Genomic DNA, 23,766 nt, shown 5'->3' with positions numbered 1-23,766 from the left:
CTGATCATTTTTGCTGCCATTCTGACTGTTTATATAGCTGTCACTTTTCCTGCTGTTACAATCATAGAAATAGAAAACATGAAAATACAGAAGGTATATAAATACAGTTTTTTGTCGGAAATTGCTTTACCTTACATTTGAATGGTTTTAGATTTGAAGAATGTGTGCTAAAATATGCAGCCACACATGAAATATCCAACCAAGTTATGTGTCGAAATTTGAACACCAGTTCACTGTTTTGCATCTCAGTACAATCTCAAAGCTCCAAACTAACGATCATGTTAATTTTAACTATCAACAACAGCCAATGAATTGGGACTAATATTAATGTTCCAGTGAGCTGATCAACAACTGAAATTTAAGATTAATTTTGCCATTCAATTATATATAATAATTACATATACTCAAATGCAGATGCAGACAAATCTCAGAATGTATTTCTTTAAGTTTAGATACACATGTCAAAATGTCAAGTTTAGATGTTTTTAATTGTTTATTTCCATATTAAAGGTGCAGAAGTAGGCAAAGGAAGGGCGTTCTAATAATGCAGGTGGCAAAATACCAAAATACCATCACATTATTTTTAGCTCAGTGGAGGGTGAAAAATACTCCAAGTGCAACCTTGGTACACACTCAATCCTCGCGGCTTGGCTTTATAAGACATATTTTCTCCTGCATTGGTCTAATGTCACCAACAGCAGCCAAGTCTCAAGGAAACGTCAATGACAAGGAAAGAGCTGTGCGAGGGTAACTTAAGAATGCTACAATACGTATTGAGCTTTAATGTGATCATACTTGATCATACCAGAGTGAGCCGCCAGTGTGTGCTATACCTCTTACGCCAATGTAGACCCATCACATGTTTCAAATGCTATGCCATTCATTCTTAAGGTCTTTCAGTTGCTGATCTCTTAAAACTTGCTGTCAGTCAAAATTTAGTCTTGGGTTTTTCACACAGCATCACCTGCTTGGAAATTCTCAAGTAGGGCACCATCAAAGAACATACACAAGATCTACAATATCTGTTGAGATATGTCCAATGACTTTTGTTCTAAATCTCAAACCAAAGTAGCATCTGCCAATCGATCAATATAGCACAGCTAAATACATCAAGAAAAATAGCGTAACAGGAGACACTCTCTTGAGTAACTTGCTGATGGAAAATATCCAAGGGACCTCTATAATGGACCCAACTGACAGCACTCTAATTCAATCACGTGTGTTGCAGTTGCAACTAAGCTGCCTCCAAATACCCCTGTCTATTTTAAACCCTGTTCAACAATGACAGATTGAGAAGACTCCAGTATGCCTGAAAAAACATTACGCAAAAGGAAAGAAACCAAACACCCTACCCTCTCTCTGTCTAGCAAGTGTAAATGTGTGTATTTGTGGGTGCAGGATACATGCCTCTATACAGCCTCAGTGTGCCATTAAGAGGCCTTTATTGCTTGTCCTATTATAGCTGTGTTCAGTGGACAACAGTCTATCAGATACAGTGACGGTCGCTCCAATGTAGCACACCATAATGTAATACTATACAGAGATTGTTCATATAATGTAGTAATAGTAGACATGGTTCATTACCAAGTGTGGAGTACTACATCAAAAACAGCAAAGCTACAGCCATATCACAACGTTTATTGTACTTTTACATAATTCAATCACCCTAAGGATAGAATTATCTTACCATATAATCTCATCTTTCTCCACAGGCAAATACGTAAGAAAAATAGGAGATATGTTTGTTTGGCTGTACAGCACACTGGTAAGAAATAACACTATGGTTATTTCTTTTCCTTCTCAATCAGAGCACACTAGTGCCCTACAGCTGTTGTTTACTATTAAAGCAGGATTAGGGCCAAGTTTTGCTGGGTATTTCCAGGAGACAGCTCTTATTGCATAGTTGTTCCCAGAATGCCTGGTGTTTTGAGATCATTTCCTGCATAGTGTCAATCAAGTGGGGACAAATTGCCTCCTGTCCTCTGCTCTCTAGCCATAGGACTAGAAAGACAAAGGTCACGTGACAAGGAAAGACAGGTGCGATTAATGTCAGTCATTATAGATTGGACTGTTTCCTTCAGTCAATCATTGTACTCATTCCCCTGTTGCAACAAAATATTTTTTTAGCTATGCAAAAAATAACCGTGGGAAACAACCGAGAATAAATATTGTGGCTCTGGGATCAAGAGAGCTGTAAATATATAATGTGCTGTATATTGTGGAAAAACAGCTTGAGGGATTTTTCGTTATTGATTTATGAATATCAGGGTAAAGAATGCCACCTCCCAACTAGGTCTTGGTTCCATCAATAATGCAGTTACAGTATCTGTGTCCACACAACAAATGAACAACACACTGGTTTCTCCATTATTCATGAGGGATTCCACCTGCAGCACCTCAGCTGTATTATATGCCTCCCATAGGAAGATTTACAGAAGCTCTGTGCAAACCATTCAGTGCAGTATTTGTACTGGTCTTGCAGTGATATTCTGGAGCTCTACCAGTGGGGCTAAAAACACAAACAACTGGGGGGAGAAAATCATCACAGTCCATAACTAATGGGAAATTGTAAAGAGTTAATGATTACCATTCATGCTGCACAATGACTTAAATAAATATATAAAGAAGTACTTAACACCAAAATAAAATGTAATAATGCTGCAACAAAATAAACAAAAATAGACATTGTTTTTAAGCAAAAACACAGAGTTGATAAAGAAAGTAATTTTCAGCTAGTTTAACGATATCTGATACAAACAATAGTAGAGTCACCTTTAAAAATAAAGGTAGCTCCCAGCTGTTCTGTGTTGATGTTTGCTTTGTTTTTTGTTTTTTTCAGAACAGAGAGAAGAACAGAAAGCATCTATCGCCGGCAGTAATTGGAATGGAAAAAAAAAACATGCAATGTGCCACTGAACACTGTTGACACAGAGAGGGCCAGCATCTGAACACCAAATGCTTTGTTTGAAATTTAACAACAATTTAACCTTGTTTTTTTTCTTTACTTTCAAACCCAAGACACCTTACTGCTTAAAAGAGCTATAGATGTGCATGAAGAACTGTATGTGCAATAATTTTTGTAACATAATAATATATAGTGTTTTGTGTATCTCAAACCTCAAAACATTTCAAAATCAAGAGTAGTTTTATTATTACACCTACACACCCGCTTTCTCCTAGGTGAGCCTTCTAACATGGCAGGGCTTTAACTTTCACCATGTCACAATAAATGACCTCTACTCTTCTGTGAACTGACAACCAGGAGGTCACGGACTTCCAAGAGGTAGAAGTGAGGTCAGGCTCTACGACAGAGATAGAGCCACAAGCTAGAATAACTACAATGTTTCACCACTCAGACAGACACTAAATATAAGTGGTGCATTGTATGTGTGGGGATACGGTGCACAGATGCATGTAGAGGCAAGCATATGGTCAATAAGTGGCACTGTGCCATGCATGCTGAGAGTAGCATGACCAGTAATTTTAGGTTAACGTTAAAGCTGTCCTTCTGAATACTTTCTGGAGCACCATTTCCTTTCAAATGTCCTGCCTTGCCTACATGTAGTATGCACACTGCGACATAGAGGCAGCACAGAAAAGCAAACCACCACCTGTGTGTCATGTCAGATTCCTAATGCTTTTAATGGTGTGTGTGTGTGTGTGTGGGTTGTATGTGTGAATAAAAACAGCAGGGCCAAGGCTGGCCCTGAGACAGCAGTAAATCACATTATGCATTGCAATCTCTATATATCACAGCCATTGCCATTCTGCTCACTGGCTCCCTACTGCTGTTAAAAGTTTCCTCTCCTTATTTCACTCCTCTAAAAAGATTGATGAAAAGACCTCACAGAAAAACAAAGATGAATTCATTGTGTTTAGGTTAATTAAATATTTTTGTGTGCAAATATCCTTATCTAAAGCAGCTGCAGTGTAACAAAGAACCTATCTTGCTTTGTGCTATTGGACCAGAGTGTGGAAATGGACATAATGACAAGACTCTGGAAGGCTGAACAGGGCTAAAAAAGATCCTCTTTATCTATTTATAACCAGGAGATGTATTTCCCGACTTGTGCGTCTTATCGCCTAGCATGCATTTTTAAATCGCATAAACCCTGTATTTCTCACAACCACACGCACCCCTCGCCAAGAATGGGTTGCTTTGATCGACAGGGAGCATGGCAGTGATGGTCAGAGGCCGTGTGTCAGAGTAATTACAGAGCAGCCATGTTAGCAGGCCAGGGCTAGTCTCTAAAGAAGAGGAAACAGAAGCAGCGCCGCTTGCATAGGTAGGGTTTCACCTCAAAAAACTCTGTTCTGTTCACTAGGCTGTCATGTGAGAACACGCAGACAGCTAATTTCTCCTGTGACCCTTGTCACCTTTGATCCTGACCCCTTTTGAGACAGGTGAAAGGCTCCTTATTTGGTCACACCCAAGTCACAATTTTCCATTTACGATCCCCTGAGCAGAGGTCAATTCCTAAAAGGGAAAGAGTACATCACCATGAAAAAAGGGAGAAAAGGCAACTACTGTTCTCATAAACTGTCAAAAACAGACAGCCATGGGCTGCATATCTTTATTCCCTTCCGACTGTACATCATTCTTCCCTTCATCCCTTTTATGTCACACCCTCTAATTCTGTGTGTTCTAATTCTGACTGGTGTAAGTCTTTTCCAGTGTTTTAACAATTATATGTTTCCACATGTCATCAATTATATCTCCTATGATTGGTTCCCTATTATTATTTCCAAGAGGTTTGAAGGCCAAATGAACAACAAGTGCTTTCCAGCAAACCTATTTAACAAAGCATGGTTTCTTTGGGGCAACACAAGGGAAACCTAAAGGACCATAACAGTTGAAGATGCTTTGGGACATGAAAAAGGGAGAACGAGAGATAAAAGGAAGTCATGGGCAGGCAAGGGGAAAAGAGGAAATTGACACAGAGTGAAAACCATACCAATATATGGAAGCTAACATAGATAAATAAAAACAAACATTATAAGTCAACAAAGGGGAAAAACTAATGAGAATAGGTTGATAGAGAGAAGGAGAACGCCTGTGGCTTTCTGAAAACTTGCCAGCACATTTCTGTTGCTCATGTTCACTTGAGACAATGTTTAGTAGAGCTGCTAAGCTCAGCAGTGTCCTATTCCCATTCTCTATGTACCATTCAGAGATCAGAGCAGAGGGTAAAATAACAACTCAGTACAAATCCCAGTCTGCCCATCAGTCCTGACCATCTGATCACTCACCCAGCGAGGATATTAAACATCAAGCAAATAAGGCAAATAAAGTTAGAAGTATACCATTCATTATTACCAGAAATGCACAGCAGATTCTATAATGACAGGCACGACTTAAGTTATAGTAGCTAATAAATAATGTACAGGAACACAGTTTCACAAGCAATTCACAGGTAACGCTTGGATGTAATCCATCTTAATTGTTCATAATTTTATCTCATCAATATCATCTTCACTGTTTACTCTTCACTCTCCCAAAGGCATTACAGTTTCTACTGCCACTGCTGTTGTCTTCAACCACCAAAACATTGGGCTTGTTGTGAGGCATTCATAAGAAACACAATGTATTTGTCACTAAGCTAGCATGAAATGATATTGTGGTCACCCATGGCATAACAGAATATTATTGACTGACTTAATTAATAAAAACAATGTGAGGTTGTTTAGCTGCATTTCAAACAGGTACACCAGCTGATTTTCTGTTATTTCTGCCCAGGGGATCTGTACTTTTGCATTTGTCAATAAATCAAAAAGGACTAAAATTACACGATTATAAATTGAAGGGTAAACCTGTCTCAAAAATTATGAAATAATTTCCATAATTTTCGCTTACTACTGTATAAACCTGCAATCTCAGAATCATATAGCCATCCTCAAAACATTTTCTGTCCCACAAAACCTGTGATGATAATTCAAATCTAATCTTTTCATTTTTGCCATGACATCACTGTGCTCAGGAGTGTGCCTCAAAGTATTAATACACCTTTAAAGTCTCAACTAAAGTGTTGCCTGGGTCTGTTTTATCATTCCGACTTCCGCCCACTCCCTCGAGATTTTAGACAATTACTGCATCTTCCTGCAGATGTGTCAACCCACTCCTGCCTGCTCTTGAGATTTTGACAATTCCTGCTCCGCAAAAAAATGTTATTTATTGAGAATTTTTCTTTCCAGCTCCAAAAATAACACACATTTGCTCTTATGGATTCTTTCAATACAATGTTTTACTGAAGTTACTCAATTGTTTAAAAAAAAACTTTAGAGGACAAGAACTAGAAAAGATATTAACAGGCCTCAGGAGAGATATTGTTATGGTTTACAGTTCAGTTGAAATCTTGAAATCACAGTTTTAACATTTTCCCATTTACAACTATTTCCAACTGGTAAATTCAGATTGTTTTGAGGTTGGCCTTTTTAACCACAGACCTTTCAACTTGTCATGAACAAGCACAAGTGTAACAAATGACATGGCTCTCATCCATTCAAACGTCCCAGTGAGTCATGACAGTGAACCTGTATGAAAGGACCTGGAACTAGTAACGCTAAATGGATCACAGATATTAATAATTTCATTAGCCTCACTTGTGCTTTCCTGATATGATATGTTAACATTCCTTGTGTGCCAGATTCCAAACATAATTTTCAGCAAAAAAATACAGTGTATTGTATCCATGCCATTTTTTTCATTACTCATGAGTGATTAATGTGAACAAAGAAAATTAAATTTGAATATACACTTTCCTCTAGCAAAGTTTCACATAGATTTGGTTTACATGACAAAATTATTAAAGCTACACAGGCATTAAATGGCAATCCCGCTGCCAGATTAAAAGTCGATGGTATCTATAAAATAGTTTCACAAGAAAGGGATTCGAGACAGTGTTGTGCATGGTCACCACTACTCTTGGAATTATATGTGGAACCAATAGCTCAATATGTAAGACAAAATGAAGATATCAGGGGAATTACTATTTTAAGGAACATAAATTGGCCAGTTAATGCGGACAACATTTTGATCTATCTAGGGCAACTAACAGACTCTTACCTTAATTGATGCAATCATTTGAACAAAAAAGTCAATTATCAGGATACAAGATCAACATAGATTAAACCCAATTAGTTGAGTATAACAACAGCCCACCAGGAGTGTGTGTGTGTGTGTGTGTGTGTGTGTGTGTGTGTGTGTGTGTGTGTGTGTGTGTGTGTGTGTGTGTGTGTGTGTGTGTGTGTGTGTGTTGTGAATAAACTCAATTAGAGTTTTAATTGACTCTAATGGAGTCAATTAAAACAAATAAATTGACAACTAAATCAAAATGATCAAAATTAGTACATAGCTTTGTTTTTTCTGTTTTTTCTTTTCTGTGTGTGCATATTTCTGAAAAGGACTATTTTGAGATCTGTGACAAACATGAATATGATATATACATACACTATCTGAAATACATCTCATGGAAATGTTTGTTTAATGCTGAATGCCAATAAAATGAAATTACCACCACAGATGACGTTTCCTAATGATTTTGGAGACCCTTTGCCCTTTCCCCTAACATTACCATCAAACAAAATTGCGAAGTTGCATAAGAAATTTCACAATGTTATGAGAAGATACAATGACATTTACTCAGTGCGTTTATGCTCCCCAAAGATTGAAGCCTGTCGATTCTGAATATTTGTGAGCTTCCCCCCCGCGGCACCCCTTAGACCAAAATGTCAAATTGCACACAATGTTATCTAATATGCATAATCTAATAAGCAGATTGCCATGAAATGTGCTGAGCAAACATTCCCAAAGGCCCAAACCTCCTCCTCTAGCACCATCCTCATGAAAAACTTTACATTTTTAGCCCCACAACTAATAAGCCTCTAAGAATAGCCCTGCCATTGTCTGCACGTTGTTTATTTATTACTGGGGAGCACGACAAACACTACAGCCAGTGGAACCACTAGCATGGCTTTTATCAATATTTTTCAATGTGCTTCTCCTAGCTTATTTTGATTCAAAAGAAAAATACAATGGAAAATCCTATGTTGTTTCATCCCTGATGACACTGTGTGTGTGCAAGGCATGAAGAAAAACCTCACTTTGATCTTCAACCAGTTTTCCACTAGGTAACCCACTGTCTGTGCAATCCTCACTGCATAGAGGGATATGCCATTCACCACCACTACTCCACTGCTGCTTTATTACAAACCATGCACATCCCTGCTTAGCTTCAATGCAACCAATTTAGCCCTGCTTTTGAGACACGATGACTACAACTGATTGTATATTCCCAAAGCACTAGTAAAAAGAACTTTATAACATGCATGCAGTATATTGTGCATGTGGTAGGTGTAATTGGAGGATTTAAATAGATAAACCTTGTGTGATAACTTGTGTGTGTGTGTGTGTGTGTGTGTGTGTGTGTGTGTGTGTGTGTGTGTGTGTGTGTGTGTGTGTGTGTGTGTGTGTGTGTGTGTGTGTGTGTGTGTGTGTGTGTGTGTGTGTGTGTGTGTGTTGTGTGTGTGTGTGGTAGTAGTAGTACATATAATAGAAATCATAAATCAAGATTTTCTTTTTAAACCAGATTTTTGTTTTGCTATCTGTATTTTAAAATTTTAAACATGAGAAGTCTAACAACCACTTTCTATGCCCTAAACAGCAGCCACAGAGCCACACATACAAGTCTGTGAAATGCCCTGTGCTCCCATCCTGAGCTCTCCATGGTGCTGAAAATCTTTACTTGTGCAGAATAGCTGAGGCCTAATAGCCTGTTTAATAGGTCCTGCCAAAACAGAGAGATACAGCACAACTGTTGTGTGCCACTGTAGCCAATGGATTCCACGTCGCAGATGAGCACCATAGACAGCATTACGTTGTTTGAATATTAGAACTAATCCCTGCTGCTCCCCTGGTCGACATCATAATTGAACCATACAGTTAAACACAGACCACAAAGTATCCAGAGGAATCCACAAGACTCCTTATTGGCAATGGTAAGAGAGAACAGCATAGTAGTAATGGCTTTAAGTGCTAAAACAATATTTCAAATTACTTCCTCATTTTACATCCTACTTATATTCAAAATCAATTAAATTCTATTATTTCTGTGTATACAATGCAATCCATTTTGGATTCAACTGTTGTAAAAAATTACCATGGTGAACTGATATTACCATATTATTTCCATCATAACACAAGAAACATCTCTACAGACTGATCCACAGCTTGATATAATGTATATATACTTTATGCAGCTTCTGTGTGGAGAAGATAGGGGGAATGTGTTAACAGGCAACATATACACTTTCAAGCATTGTTTAAGTCCATCTGACATGACGGGACCAAAGAATGAGACACCACATCTGGCATAGAAGCCATAATGAGCATCTTCATAACAGATGGCCAATAAAGATACAGTATGAGTCCAGCCCCCGTCATCCCAACTGTAATGGATAGACTTAGAATCAGTAATACAATGTCAGTACATACTGACTGTAATTACAACCAGACTAATTAGTTCATACAGGTGCATGTAGTTTATACATTTTCTAATATATCAGACCGATCTATCTCAGTCTGTAAGACTGTGTATAAGCATGTGTACAGTCAAGTGTATTACTTGACATAGTTTCTAATTGTGCTCATAAACAGGAATGTGCAACCTTCTACATAAACACTCAAAGCACATCATCAGTGGAAGGGATCATGAGTTAGTATAAAAGACACTTATCAATACAGATTAAAAATATCTGCTGTCCAGATGTTTCCCTGGAGGGCAGCTTGGCAATTTAAAAGTCTTATATACTGACCAATTAAAAAGTGTTGCCTAATCTCAATGGCATGGGCCGTCAGAGATCAGCATGGCAGTTCTACATTATCATCCATCTTTAATGAGGCATCAAGCAATGAACCAATGCACTCTGTGCATCATCTGTACATAATGTCTACACATGCTATCATTTTGAGCTCAACACTAGGCGAATTATCTTACAAAGCTCATTTCACTCTTAAACTGGTCTGCCTCACTTGGTTCATGTCTAGATACATTTCACAGCTTTCAGAGAAATGCCGAGCAGCAGACGGAACCTGAGTGAGACAGGGCCTTCTGGGATTTCAGTTTTGCAAGCATCAAACAAGGCTGTAATTGACAGCTGCACTATTCATTCTGTGCAGCCATTCTGGAAAATGTCAGAAGAAGTCAAGAGGTAAAATCATTGTGAAACAGGCCCGCTCACTTTGACTGAATAGGGTTCAGCTTGTAGTCTGTCCTTCACTGTCAGTCTGACTTGAATTTCCACATAAAAAAACATGCCATTTTATTGGTGTCTCACTTAACTAATAGACACTGACTGGGATGCTGCCAAATGGGGTGCAATCTTATAATTGTAGCATGATGGCAATGCCAGCACATTGCTGGCACACAGAGAGAAACCTGAGCCTGCTTTTAGCCTGCTAGGAGAATAACAATTAGCATATTAGCGTAGCCCCCTTGGAGGTTAATTGAGACAGGTTGCTGAGGGCAGTGGCTATAGTAGTGGTGATGCACAATTCTCACACTTTCCTAACCTTCTCTGAGAATGAAAGCACTGCTCGTATGTTCAACCTGAGTCAACCTCACAGACTCATATATGTTGCTAAGAGAGAGAGAGCTAATCTCTAAATATGCTGCAGAAACACCGCCTGCTGAGATCTTTGAAGGTCACTGCCTTGTCCTCTACACACTCCCTCCCTCCCCGACTCCATCTCTCTCTCTGTGCATCAGTGCACACAGCTCAAAGCACCAATTATGATATTAAGTGCATTTTGATGTCCACATATCAGTGTTCCACTGGCTTCCCCGATTGCTAAGAGTGGGTGGTGGGCAAAGGGGAATGGAGTAAAGATGAGGGAAAGCATAGGAGATGGCCGGCTCTGCCTGATAATCAGCACCAGGAAAGACTAGTCAAAGGGCTGTGCACGTACTGGCCTGGCTGGTTGCTGTGCATGGAATAGAAGAGTTGGGGCATTTCTAGGGTTTGGCATTTTAATGTGAACACAGAATTTGGTATGAATATGTCACTCTCACATGAAAAATACATGAGCATTTGTACATTTAAGAAACATCAACAAGAACAAAGGTCCATATCTACTACTGAGCAGTATCAGTACCACTCTGTTGTTTGAGTTTGAGAAAGTACATTTTGCTGTCTTTATTTAACAACTTTAATACCTGTTAAAACACACAACACAAAGAAAAATCCACATGTGAATATCAATACACATTTTCAAAATAACATCAGCTAAACGCTTCTCCCTAGTCCCTCATAGAGGCCATAACAGTTTTTTGTTCATACAGATGGCATTAAATTTGATTTCTATGCATGGCCATAGGGAGATCACCCCACCTACACACACACCCATCCTCTGATGTTAAGCTGTTTAAGGACAACAACAGCTGAGGAAGAGAGCTGGTAGAATAGAAACCATAAGCCATGATCCCGCTGGCTAACAAGGCACTAGCTAGCTATCTCCCTACTGCAGGCCTCCCATGGCAGCTTAGCCTAGCCGGTCTCAAGCTGTAGGTCTATATGCAAATGGTTTTCCACTGCCAGTTTGCCTAGGCAAGGATCAGGTGGCTTAGACCCTATCCCACATTTCCAATGACAGGAATGCCAGTCTAGCACTCTTCCCCCATGTGGAGCCAGGTATACCCTTCCTGTCTAACCTTTAACCCCTGAATATTTCCTGGGGTGTGGACGTCCTTTTAATAGCCCAGTGACCAGCCAAAGAAGACATAACAGCACGACAGCAGAGGAGTAGCACAGTTTGAGTGCAGAGGACTGGACCTCTGTGTCTGCCTCATGATATACATAGTCTGCCCTGATATATGGCCTCTCCTTGTCTGTGGATTAACATACAGCATGGCACACTACAGTTGTCCCTAAATGGCCATCAAATCAGATTCAGAGAATTAGGGATTAGGGTCTAGAAAAGGGTGGATCTCCACTGAATAATAACTCATGACTCACACATCAGAGGAGTATGAGAAAAGAAAGTTAATCTGCGCCACCGGATAGAGTTCATAAAAAAACCATTACATTATATCTACTGTGTGCTACATGTATTTTCCATCTGTTTTGAATTTAAAATCTGCTCAAGATAGTTGAGGTTCAATAAATTAACAAAACACCCAAACAATCCCTGCTCCAGTTTCCTAAATCCATCCATTGTAAATGAAATATGAATACATTTTGGTCAGTTATTTGTGCAAAACAAGCTATTTGAAGATGTCGCATTGTGCTCTAGGAAACTGTGATTGTGATTTTCTGATATTTTAAGGACTAATTTAGAAGTCAATTTAGTTACAGATTAATGAAAATTAAAATAATCTAGTTACACAGCCGCCTGACGAGTTATTCCCACTGGGACAAGAGGGACTGGGAACAGGCATGTGTTCTGTGGTGGAAACTGGTCATACTTTGTCCAGAGACAGCTCAGAGGCATGCTCACTCCCAGAAAGTGTCAACAACACATGACAAGACACATGCAACTCAAACCACTGGCCACAAGAACATAGTAGTCCGCCTACACACACATTCCTGAAATGACATCGAGAACTACAGACGTGAATAATCAGTACAGCTGTATGTGAACAGAAAGTGTTTATCAAGTATTTCATGTTTGATTTTTTTCAATTAGCTCTGGATTTTAATAAACTGTTGTGGGATGGAGTCAACCGAGCTGGGCCAAGTTAGACCGAGGTTAGTGAGAGCAACAGCTGATGGTAGGGTGTGTGCTCTATGCTGCTCTGGCAAAATGCAGCTGGTCTGTTGCCAAGCACAAGGGAATACACAGGCTCACAACAGTTCCTCTCTGCAGGCACCTCCGCAATCCATTCCACTTAAAAGTAAGCATACTGAAGAGAGCCCTAGCACATCTCATTTACTCTGCCATAGATTTGCATTTTTGTCACATACTGTATGCGGACACTAATGCATGCACAGAGACATATGCGTGCAAACACTGAGGTAGGTTTTAAACTCGGGTTTGATTGATCGACATGTAGTGAAAGCCAAGCCTTACAGCATAAAAATCAATAACTATCTCCAGTTATGGAAATGAATAGCAAAAAATGTAAAATTCACTGAGGCTGCCACATATCATTAGACAGCCCATCATAAGATGGAAATTCTCCTTGTGGCTTCAAAATAACTATTTATCTTTCCACCTTAAACTTAAAAGCTATTAAGTGTTAAGTGATGATGCGTGTGCACTATCACGAGCCCTCCACCTGCAAGATGACAACAGTCAGATAGAAAGGAGCCTAAGTAACAACTGTGTTCTTGCCTCTCCTCTTTATTAGTCACATCACAGGAGCAAGGTCTGGCCTTCAGTGCAGGGAACCAACACACAGCACATCAAACTCTCATTAGGAGGGGTGAAACTTGATTGCCATGGAGATACTGAGCCGATACGGCAGCAAACAAACATTATAATCAACAAGGGGTAAATAACAATGATCTAGCAGAGAAAATGAAAAAATAACAGTTTCAACATCAACAATTCTTAAAGGCCCCATGAAATGAATTTTTTTTTTTTTTTCCCCAGTTTTAATCCTGTGTTGCGTTAATTGTTAATTTATCTCTTGACATATAAATATATGTCAGAAAATCAGTATCAGAGTATTTCTTGATCAAAATCCCCCGTCTTTTCTCTTATATAAAAAAATAGTTTCAAATGTTCGATGACTCATCCTGCACTCAAGGGCATTTACAAAAGTTCATCCAATCAAATGTGACTTTCGGCGCTTAGCTAGCCATGTCATACCCCTTTCTCTCTCACCTTGTTTCCTGTTGGCTTCTCTGCCACCAACTGTCCAAAAAAGGCAAAAAATAATAATATTCTAAAAAAAACCACTAACTTTTGTTTCATGGGGCCTTTAAATGAAAATCTATGATTTATAGCATGGAAAAGTGGTTTACAGCATTAAAGTGCACCCACAAGCAAATGACAAAGTAGCAGTATCAATATCAAGACATGAAAAATAAATACAATATCCAGACCCAAAACTGAAATATGGAATAAGTTGAAAATAAATTCAGCATCATTTGAGGTAAAATGTATATTCAGATAAATGTGTCACAGGTGTATTGATGGCCATACAAATGCAGAAAGTGTCTTCAAATGTGTGATAGAAACCGCTCATCCTCTCATGTACTGTATACAGGAAGTGCAGATGTAATACATTCATATTTGAAAATACAATTCAACTGCTAAACAAAGGTATTTTGTTGTCTGTTGCCATTTACTATGGAAAATATTTGTGGATTGTGGAGTGTACAGAAAAGTTGTCAAGGTGTGTACTGTACTGTGCACACACAGACATACATAATATAATACAGGCATCAGAAATTATATGAAATTGTGCAACAAAATGTGATCTAGATTAGACTGGGGCACAGAGAAGCTAAATGTAAAGAATAGATTGCACAGGCAGAGCAGGTAACCGGCTCCTTCGCTACTTCTACCTGAGCTGTTTGGACAGAAGGGATTGTACAATTCTGATGGCTGTTGGCTCAACAATGCACATAAAACACTCCACCTTATGGGGATGAGGGGGAGGCTGAAGGTGCTACTGCATCAGCTGCTGTACTGAGGTGAGGTAGGAGGTGTTTTGTTTTTTTTGTCCTCATTTAATCATACTGTTGTCCAAGCTCAAGCCAAAGACAGAACTAGCTTGTCTTTGGCTTGTTTTTCAATTTCACCTAAACACACTGATACAATGTGTACTTTGCTGCTTCGACTGAAACACTTGACAGTCCACTCTGCCTTTGTTTGTACAGTGCCTCTCCGTATTGTCAATTCAGACCAGTTTGCAGCTGATGTGTTAAAAGCCCAGGTACTTTCAGGACTGAACCCTCTCCCTCCTAACTCTGCTTTGTGAAATGTGTCAGTGGCTTATTGCTCGACCAGAAATCCTCCATATTTTGATTGATGCTTTCTCCTTATACCTCAAGATGAAGCTGTCGTCTGTACACCTGTAGAGGCTCTCGTGCGTTAAGCAACACAAACTCATGGTTGACTTCCATACTGTTAATTAAATTAAAATATAATTTAAATCGCAAGAAAATTATGATAACTACGCAATGTTGCATGTCATTTACACATGTGCTACTATTGGATAATATAAGTTAATGTCAATACTATTAGCTCACATTAACATGCTGCCTAATTAAACTCCTGCTGCTTCGGAGCAGAGTCCACTACTGTAAAAAAAAAAACCAAAAAAACCAACAACAATAAAAAAGAGATATTTTCTATGTCACAAATTTATTTATTTGTTAATTAGGTTTTTAACTTTTATGACAAACAACACATGAACACACTCAGGCTGGCCAATATGACCTAAAATCTATATCAAAATAAATGATCATATTTACTTTGACAACTAGAAACATTTCACTGCAATGTATTTAACTTATCATGCTGGCTCACTTCTGATATGTCTGTCCTGTTAAATTGCAGCATGTCAAATTAAAGATACAGGACTGCTGTTTGACTGATTGGTTTAAAGCAATAATGCCATGCTTTCACACATCTGGCTCCTCCACAGGGTGATGGTGCCATTCATGTTTGAGACAGACATTGGTGCCACAAATGCAAAGCCTCCATACTCCTCCTCCCCATGCATACTCAATAACAGAGGCATCATATAAGAACTTCTGGAGGTGGCATGACGCAGAGTGGATAACTAGACCATTAGATAACCGTGCAGCAGTGAAGCAGCACAGCACAACACAGAAAGCAGCACAAAAAACTCTACAAATTCACCAAGACTACAGGACAATAGGAAAGCAAAAATAGAGCAGGCCTATATGCTAACGAGCCTTGCAGCATGGAAGCCATTTCCCCTACTTCAGTATCACAGAGTGCTTACATTTCTGTCATTCATACATATGCATTAGCATTGTTTTGAATGAGTCTTTCCCTTAGTGGGAAATCATTTATTTAGAATGTGTGAAGTCTACAGCTGTACTGTAAAAAAAAAAAAAAAAAAAAAAAACATAATGAAATAATATAGCTCATCCAGACAACTATTGTTTGCAGAACAATTTAAGGCAAATTGAATAACAGATGTGGTTGGTATGTCATTTGAAAATTACATTTCAGCACTCAGAAACACCCACAAGATAATTGATGCCATAAATGTTGCCATTACTAGCACATTGATAGAAAAATCAATATAGGGTTGTATTTTTTATTTCTTTTTCTTTTTTTTTAGTCCACCCAAGAGACAGCACCAGAACAATAAAACATTGTTTTGCTGTCCAAAATACAATTGTCTTTTCTACAGATATAAATTAAGGATGGTTATCCCCATGCGCTTTTATTGTTTTTGCAGCAATATTAACAGGACAATACATATCAGTATCAGGCCGTAGTTTCACATTATATAGACAGTCTCTCTCCGAACAGTGTCTATTCCAAAGTCGCCAAAAGTTGCTGTGGACATTTTTCTTTGCTACATTACTTTGTCTCTACCCACGATCTATCCCTTATAATCCTGACAGAGAATATTGCCATTTAAAAGAATTAGGACACAGCTGTGTGTCAACAGAAGAGCACTGGAGGACACTATGCAACGCAACACCCCCTCTCAAAACCTCCGTCACCCTCACACCCTCTGTTTCCACTTCCTCCTGTGGCTCTCTCAGAGTTTCCACCTCTATTTCCTCGCCTCTGATTCCTGGTTCCCAGTACTGTCAAAGAAAGTCACCACCCCCCACACCAGCTATTCATTCTGTTTTTGACACATGCCAACTTAGCTGGCCGCACCAGTCAGCTGAACACAGATCCAGTTTCCCCTTCTTAATACTCTTAACAAGCCTTTTCCCTCTGCAGCCAAGTGTCAAGCCTTCCAAAGTCACCGAGCGGGGATGACTCTGCCTTCCTCACACAGCAACACAACAACACAGAGTGAGGGACCACTAACAGAAAAGAAGTTCTCAATTTCACCGCTTCTCCCCCTTTACAAGAGATGAGACACAACCAGATACCCACCAGCAGTCACAAGATGGATCCCTCATTATATTTGCATGGTTTATTTTTATCAGTTTTCTTGCAAGACAGCATTAAGTAGGAAGGATGACATATGGTCTGGTGCCATTATTGATACTGGGATCCATGGGCATAGCGAAATAACAGGAGGCTGACAGCCAAGTAATAGCCCTAAACAGCATACTGCACAGAATTATCTCTCAGTGTAAATAAGACCTGTTTAGATGGGATGATTTCTTTGCAAGCAGACTGGAAAATAATCAGAATTCCAAAGGTCTGATTTTATAAAAAGCTTAATAAAATCAGAATCAGAAATACTTTATTGATCCCTGAGGGCAAGTTGGGTCATGTCACAGTTGCTCATATTTTAGAATAGAAATATATATATAAGCATATAATAATTCATTTGAAAATCATATTGTCATAAGAATCCATTTAAAGTCAATGAATGATAATAATGAATTTTTGCCCAGCCCTGTGTGCACACATGAGTATTTCTTACGGTAACATTCAGCTTATACACAGAGCAATCGACAATAGCGAATAAAAAAGATGCACTAAAAAACAAACCTAAATCTAAATTTGCATTTTGCAACATTCAGCATGGTGGAGCAATGGCTGTTTGGTGTGTGCTGCTAATGTCAGTTAATGGTGCTCTCTTCGTGCCCCGTCTCACACCTGTTATATTATCAAATCAGAAATGTGCAGGAAAGGGCCAAGGCTACCAAAAGAACATGGCAGAAGAGCAGCACGGGGGACTCATTCATTCCCATTGGACACAACCCAAACACATCAAGGACTAGGAAGATCATCCTCGCTTTCTCATTCCTTCATCCATCATTGTCACTATATCCTCTTAACAACTGATTTGTGCATTAAACTAAAGAAAGATTGAAACTGTCAAAATACTTGCCATTATCTTTTATTTTTAATAATCCATGTCCCAAGCATGCATCAAGAAATAAAACATGTTGAGCTATGTTGCACTCACCCTAAGCAACATTACCTTTCAACTGGCCCTCTGCTCAGTCGGGGGACCACTTGGCCTATACACAAGTGTGTGAGTCATGTATGAAGCTGGAATACACATATGAATCACCTGTGATTCACCCTTAATGTAGGCCACCCCAAGCAAAGGTAAGTGGCAGTCCTATTTCTATATTAGTCCTGGAAACAGGTTACCTTCATGATTCCACAAAGACATTTTGTGTGCAACAAAAACACATTAAAGCCACAAATGGGTGTGAAAATTAAAGAGTGTGGAACAATGACTTTCCCAGGGACATGATATTGCAGCCTTGATGTCATGTCAAGTCACAGTGGACTTCATTAAGTCTACCTGGTGGAATGCGCAGCTTGTGTATACCCCTCCTCCACCACTGCCCCTTAAATGTTTACTCTCACCCTAGAAGTTAGGAGCTTATGTTCTAAGAGGGTGCTGTGATGAATGCTAAAGCAAAGGGAAATGAAGGAATTGCTCTCCTCTCATCATACCCATGTATGTCATGCAACACCACCCCCTTCACTCAAGAGTGGGAAATGGTAGACACTTCCAAATCAAGGGACACTTTCATTTTAACAGGCACTGCAATGGACACTAGATATCTGTTTAGAGGGTGCAGTTTATGCAGAGGAAGGGGACACCATCAAATTAAGCGTACTGTCACATCCACAGGGAAGACTACTACAGAACAAAAAGTGCTAGAGCACAGGTCACTGTCACATAGTGTGTTCACAATATGTGCATCAGTGTTTATGTGTGAGGGATTTGAATTTTGATTTTCATCTTTAAAATGCTTGACAGAGAAACAGTCATACCTTGGGTTTGATGTTGCAATGGCAGCAAACAGTCCACATATATTTCATGGTTCTCCATAGCAGGATGATGAAGAGACCCCCAAAAAACGTCACCATGGAGGAGGCGAGGAATGCCCACCACATGCGCTGTCCATTATTGTCGCAGGGCACCTCGGACGAGAACGGAATGACAACGTCTTCCATCTTGGATATTAAGATTGAGGACGGATTTATATTATTATTGATATTGCTTGTCCTCATAGAGCTGTCGCTTCCATGGGGAACGGTGCCATCTGCCTCAGCTAGCATTTAGGAGCCGTGGAGAGCCTGTGCCAGCGTCCCCAGCCCCACTGACCAGCCATATTGCTTGAAAAAAAAATCCCCCTCTTCGCTGTAGATTATGTTCACCCACCCGATGGAGTCTCTTTCTGTATTTTAACAGCCTATGAATTGTTTATTCGTGACAGCGTGACGCACCGCGCACGCGAACCTGACCAAAATAGAGGGTCGGTGGCCCTTGGAGAGAGGCATTTAAATCCGCAATAATGACGAATCTTAGGCGCTTCTCGCTTTAAGAGGGGTTTCTGCCTCTTTCACACCAAATGCCATGGTAAAGACGGCCTCGTTTGCAGCCGTTGAGGCTACCAATGATAATTTAGGATTATGGTAAACACAACGACAGTGAAAAATATTGCAGTCCGTTCTCGGCGAGGCGACCTCTCTAGCCGTCTTCCATTCAGGGATCCTGTCGATGAGCAGGCGGAGAATCGATTTCACTTTCTCGGAGCGTCAATCGACTGTGAAAGGTTTGCAACAAAACGAGAAACACCCACAGAGAAGTAATTCAATTCTATTAATTGGCTGGTTGTCACTGCGGAGCCGAAGACTACATATTCTTGCGGTCGTTTTCGTTGTCAGTTCTGCGTAAAAAGGACTGGCGCTCGGGTCCCCTGCAGCCCTGGCACAGAGCGGCCAGCTGAGAGCGCCTGTCAGATCCGCTCCAGAGGAGAGCGGGGAGATTTACAGGTAGGAGGGCGGAGCGAAGCGCTAATAATAAAGATGGACAGAGGGCAGTAATACCGCGACGATGTTTATTCCAAGTGGCGACTGCTCTCCGCTGCTTGGGTGTGTAAAAGAGGTAGGCTACAAATGCGCCTTTGCGTCTTTATTGCACGCCAATGACGCACTGTGGCAAACACGAGCATCGATCCGTGATAAATTTAAGGATTATGGCCTACTATATAAACATCGCCGCAAAAGGATAAGTCCCCACAGGAATGTTGTAGTGACACCAGTGATATGAAACGACAATAAAGTGAGGTTACTTTGACAGCAACACTGTCAGTCTCTGTATTATTGTAGTGAATTTTCATTAAGGATAGTGCTCCCCTTTTTCAATTACTGAGTCTGGCTTTTCATCTATGGATGATGGGCGTCCGTGGTTTTAGTTTGAGAAATGAACTTGATAAAAGGTCTAACACAAACACACACACAAACACACACACATAGAAGCAGTGTTATGAACGTCCTTCCCGGTCAATTACTGTAATACTCTTACATTTTTAGCTCACATATTAGGTCAAAAACAGGTGTGGATTGGTGATGACTGTGAGGCATGACTTGCAATAGTTTATGGCTGCACAGGGATGCCCCTCTAGAAGCCAGACAAACCAAAGGATATGGGGAAACAGCTGGCTCAGGGCCCTGAATAACCACTGACCCCTGAACATCGGACCAGGCAGGTGTACACAGCCACCTGTGTCACAAGGGTCTAGACTGCTTGGAGATTGTTTTGCAATGAGCTCTCAATAATCTGTCCCCCAAGTCCTTCTGAATTCTTCAATTAAGGGACAATTAAAGGTATCGAAATCATTTTTACACTCCTTTCTAATGCTATTCAGCAACATGATTGATTTTAACACATTTCGTCTTCTGTGATAAGTTATCTGATAAATGTCCCATGAAGTGTGGAATTATAACACTTGATCTCCTGCACATATCATTTGAAAAATAAACATGCCTAAGTGTGAAGAAGATAGGCGATACATGTTCTATCATGGTCATTTATTGTCTGGGAATATATTGGGGCTTATACAGAAATAGCTGCTGTAACAGAATCTTTTAACCTGGGAGGGGTTGTGAGCTGTAAAACACTGAAGACAAGGCAATCTGTAAATTATAGCACTTCAGAGTTGTGAAGGCCTAAGCAAGCATTTTGACCCTTCACATTGTTTGTTTAGTGGTTTGTTTCAAACCCTGTAGCAAAACACCAAGATCAAAATCAAACAACATTGATTTTTTTTTTTTTAATCCAGCCTAATTGCTGTATGCATTTTAGAGCTGCATTTATGCCTTGTGATACCAATGAACAGCCATTTATCTGCAAGTGTTCTGGTAGCCAGATAACTATGAAGATGGGACTTGGACAGCAGCTCTGAAGTTGTCCTCCTGCTGGTAAAATTGTGAAATGTCACATTAAAAGGCAAATGGTGCAGCTGAACATGGTCAAGCAGCAGCCTCGTGGTATGATTTTCTGTCTTTTAGGGGGGGGGGGGAACTTACCCCATTTTGAAATTTTTGGAAATGTTAACTGGAACATGTTGGCCAGGAAATAAAGACAAGATTTCCAAAGCCTTACAGTGAATAAATGTTTTATTAATGCTCATCTTTAAGTGATGTTAGGTCTAGAGTTGTTGTGGATTCGAACATGTCAGCACATCAGTTATGATGAATATGTATTCTCTGACAAAATGTACAAAGCACAGGAGAGGATAACAACAAAGAAATCAATTTACTTCTATATATCCTTGAAATACAAATTCCAAAGCAACAATCAAGTTCTCACATAGGTCACAGAGAGTGAGAGCATCAGCAGCCCATACACATGCCACATATACATTATGTGTCATACTAAATCACGCTGGTGTTTATTGCTGACCACAGCAGTAAGGGACTCGAAAGGCCAGCTGTTGGACAAGTGGCTCCTGTGGGCCAGCACAACATTTTAGCCGGAGGGTCCCGTTGATGACAGATGAGGAGATTAACATGAGAGCAGTCAGGTGGTAATCCCACAGGACAGTTGGAGATGCTGGAGTTAACACGAGGAAGAGGGCAGATTCATCCCATCAAGCAGAGAGATGGCAAAAAGAGATGGAAGAGAGAGAAACATGCCTCCTCGCATTGACAACAGGATTTGACGTGAGCTGGGAAAGGGCACGGCTCACCAGCGCGGACTACAAAGATCCTTTGCTGTCAGACTTAAGACTTCTCAAGTTCAGTTGAGCTGTCAGCAGCTGTCTTGAAACAGACACCCCAGCAGGAGGGCTAGAGACCCTACCCTTTTCTAAAACAGGAAAGAGGGGACTTGGAGGACATAAAGAATCAGGGGCATGGCATAGCAGACCTTCACCTTTTGTATATCGGATGTAATGTGAAATCATTAGTGACAAAAACACAGTGGAAATATCTGGACAGGGTTTAGGAGCATCAATGTTGCTTTTTCAAATAGATAATGTTCTCACTATTGCACAACTATAGGGCCTAAGTTATAAGCAGTTGAGGCATTAGACATGGTAGATGTTTCAGAATCTGAGCACTCTCTTGCCCCAATGAATCTGACAGGCAGCTGGAGGGTAGTCATTCACTGTAACATCATTGGCCAGAGGACCATGTGACCCTGGTTGCAATGCTCAGAGGAAACAGCCTCAAGTCACTGCAGGGCACCCAATCAACCAGCAAGATCTGGTCTAGCTATAGGCTGTCCAATTGCATGGAAAACAACTCTCACAGAATGCTGCAGAAATATGAGTTATTCTAGTGATGTGAGTTTGTCTTGTTACAAAACCAAGTCTGCATGAATGTAAAATTAAGTGTCTTTTGAAAGGTCTCTCAGCTTTTGGAAACAGTTGTTTAATGTCTTCTGTGGCTCTGCAGGGGCATTTCCAAAGTTTGAAAAAAAAGAAAAAAAACTGATGATATAATCACGAGTTATCTCATCTAGGGCTGGAGACTTTTGAACAGAAAGCCTGCGTTACAAACTGGAGGTGTGGGGTTTGAAAGAAATAGTCATTTTAGGAGGTAGGCCATTCATATATTATACCATTTTGTTGCATTATTGAAATTGCAGGATTCAGTCATTTTTGGGGCTTGACCCATATTAGGGAATAAATAAACAGAACGTCTTGACCTCTGCTGCCTTCATTTTAATAATCTGCCTCGAATCCTCCAACTTTTCTGCAACAGAATTCCTCTGGTAGACTATTCATATGTAAAACTAGGGTAGTGTTCCTTTAAATGATTTGCATGTCTCCATTATGTTTAAGATAATTAACAAGATCATATCTTTGAGTATAAAGTAATTTATTGGGCATGAAGGACTATGTTCTAGTACGAGGACGACACATTTACCTGTCAGCAGCAAACTTCCATACACGATTTATGACTGGTGCTGTTAAAACAGGCAGAGACAGTGTCTTTTTATATAAACCCGAGTGCAGCTGTTTCTTTAAATGCTGAGGCGAGGCCATGCCTTTATCTCCCCGAGATTCTGTCCGATATTGTCACACTATCTCAACTAAGAAACTGATGGCCATTTCATCTGCTACTTCTTAATTTGCTGCCTCTGCAGCTTTCAGCAAAAAAGGATTCACTTTCATCATTAAACGTCTCTGAAGGACATTCTTGCAATCAAACAAGACATTAATTTGTGCTTTTTTTAAAAACATAACCTAAATAAAAAGGATGAGCCAGAGCATTATGTTGAAAATCACATTTTCCTTTGTCATTGCCTTGACACAATTGTTATGAAGCGTGGTGTTGTTTGGGTAGGGAAAAAATGCAAATGGGAGCTTTATTTTGTTCACAGTAATAAGAGCAGTAGAAAATTCCACAGACACTAACAAAAATCCAGACACATTGTCCATGTTGTGATA

General features: G+C 39.9%; 1 protein-coding gene across 6 annotated transcripts in view; it reads right to left on the bottom strand.

Annotated features, from left to right (window-relative positions):
- kcnma1a (potassium large conductance calcium-activated channel, subfamily M, alpha member 1a) overlaps nt 1–19,054 on the bottom strand; it is a 136,708-nt gene extending 117,654 nt beyond the window's left edge. For all 6 annotated transcript variants that reach the window (XM_062430897.1, XM_062430900.1, XM_062430898.1 and 3 more), the window contains exon 1: nt 18,857–19,054. In XM_062430897.1, coding sequence (XP_062286881.1) covers nt 18,857–19,039 — 183 coding nt within the window. In that variant the 5' untranslated portion in view covers nt 19,040–19,054. The remainder of the gene's footprint in view (nt 1–18,856) is intronic.
- Nucleotides 19,055–23,766: the final 4,712 nt, after the last annotated feature.

This window comes from Scomber scombrus, chromosome 12, assembly GCF_963691925.1.
Source record: "Scomber scombrus chromosome 12, fScoSco1.1, whole genome shotgun sequence".
Taxonomy (NCBI): Eukaryota; Metazoa; Chordata; class Actinopteri; order Scombriformes; family Scombridae; genus Scomber; species Scomber scombrus.
The sequence above is the reverse complement of the archived record's forward strand: the minus strand, read 5'-3'. Positions and strand labels throughout refer to the sequence as shown.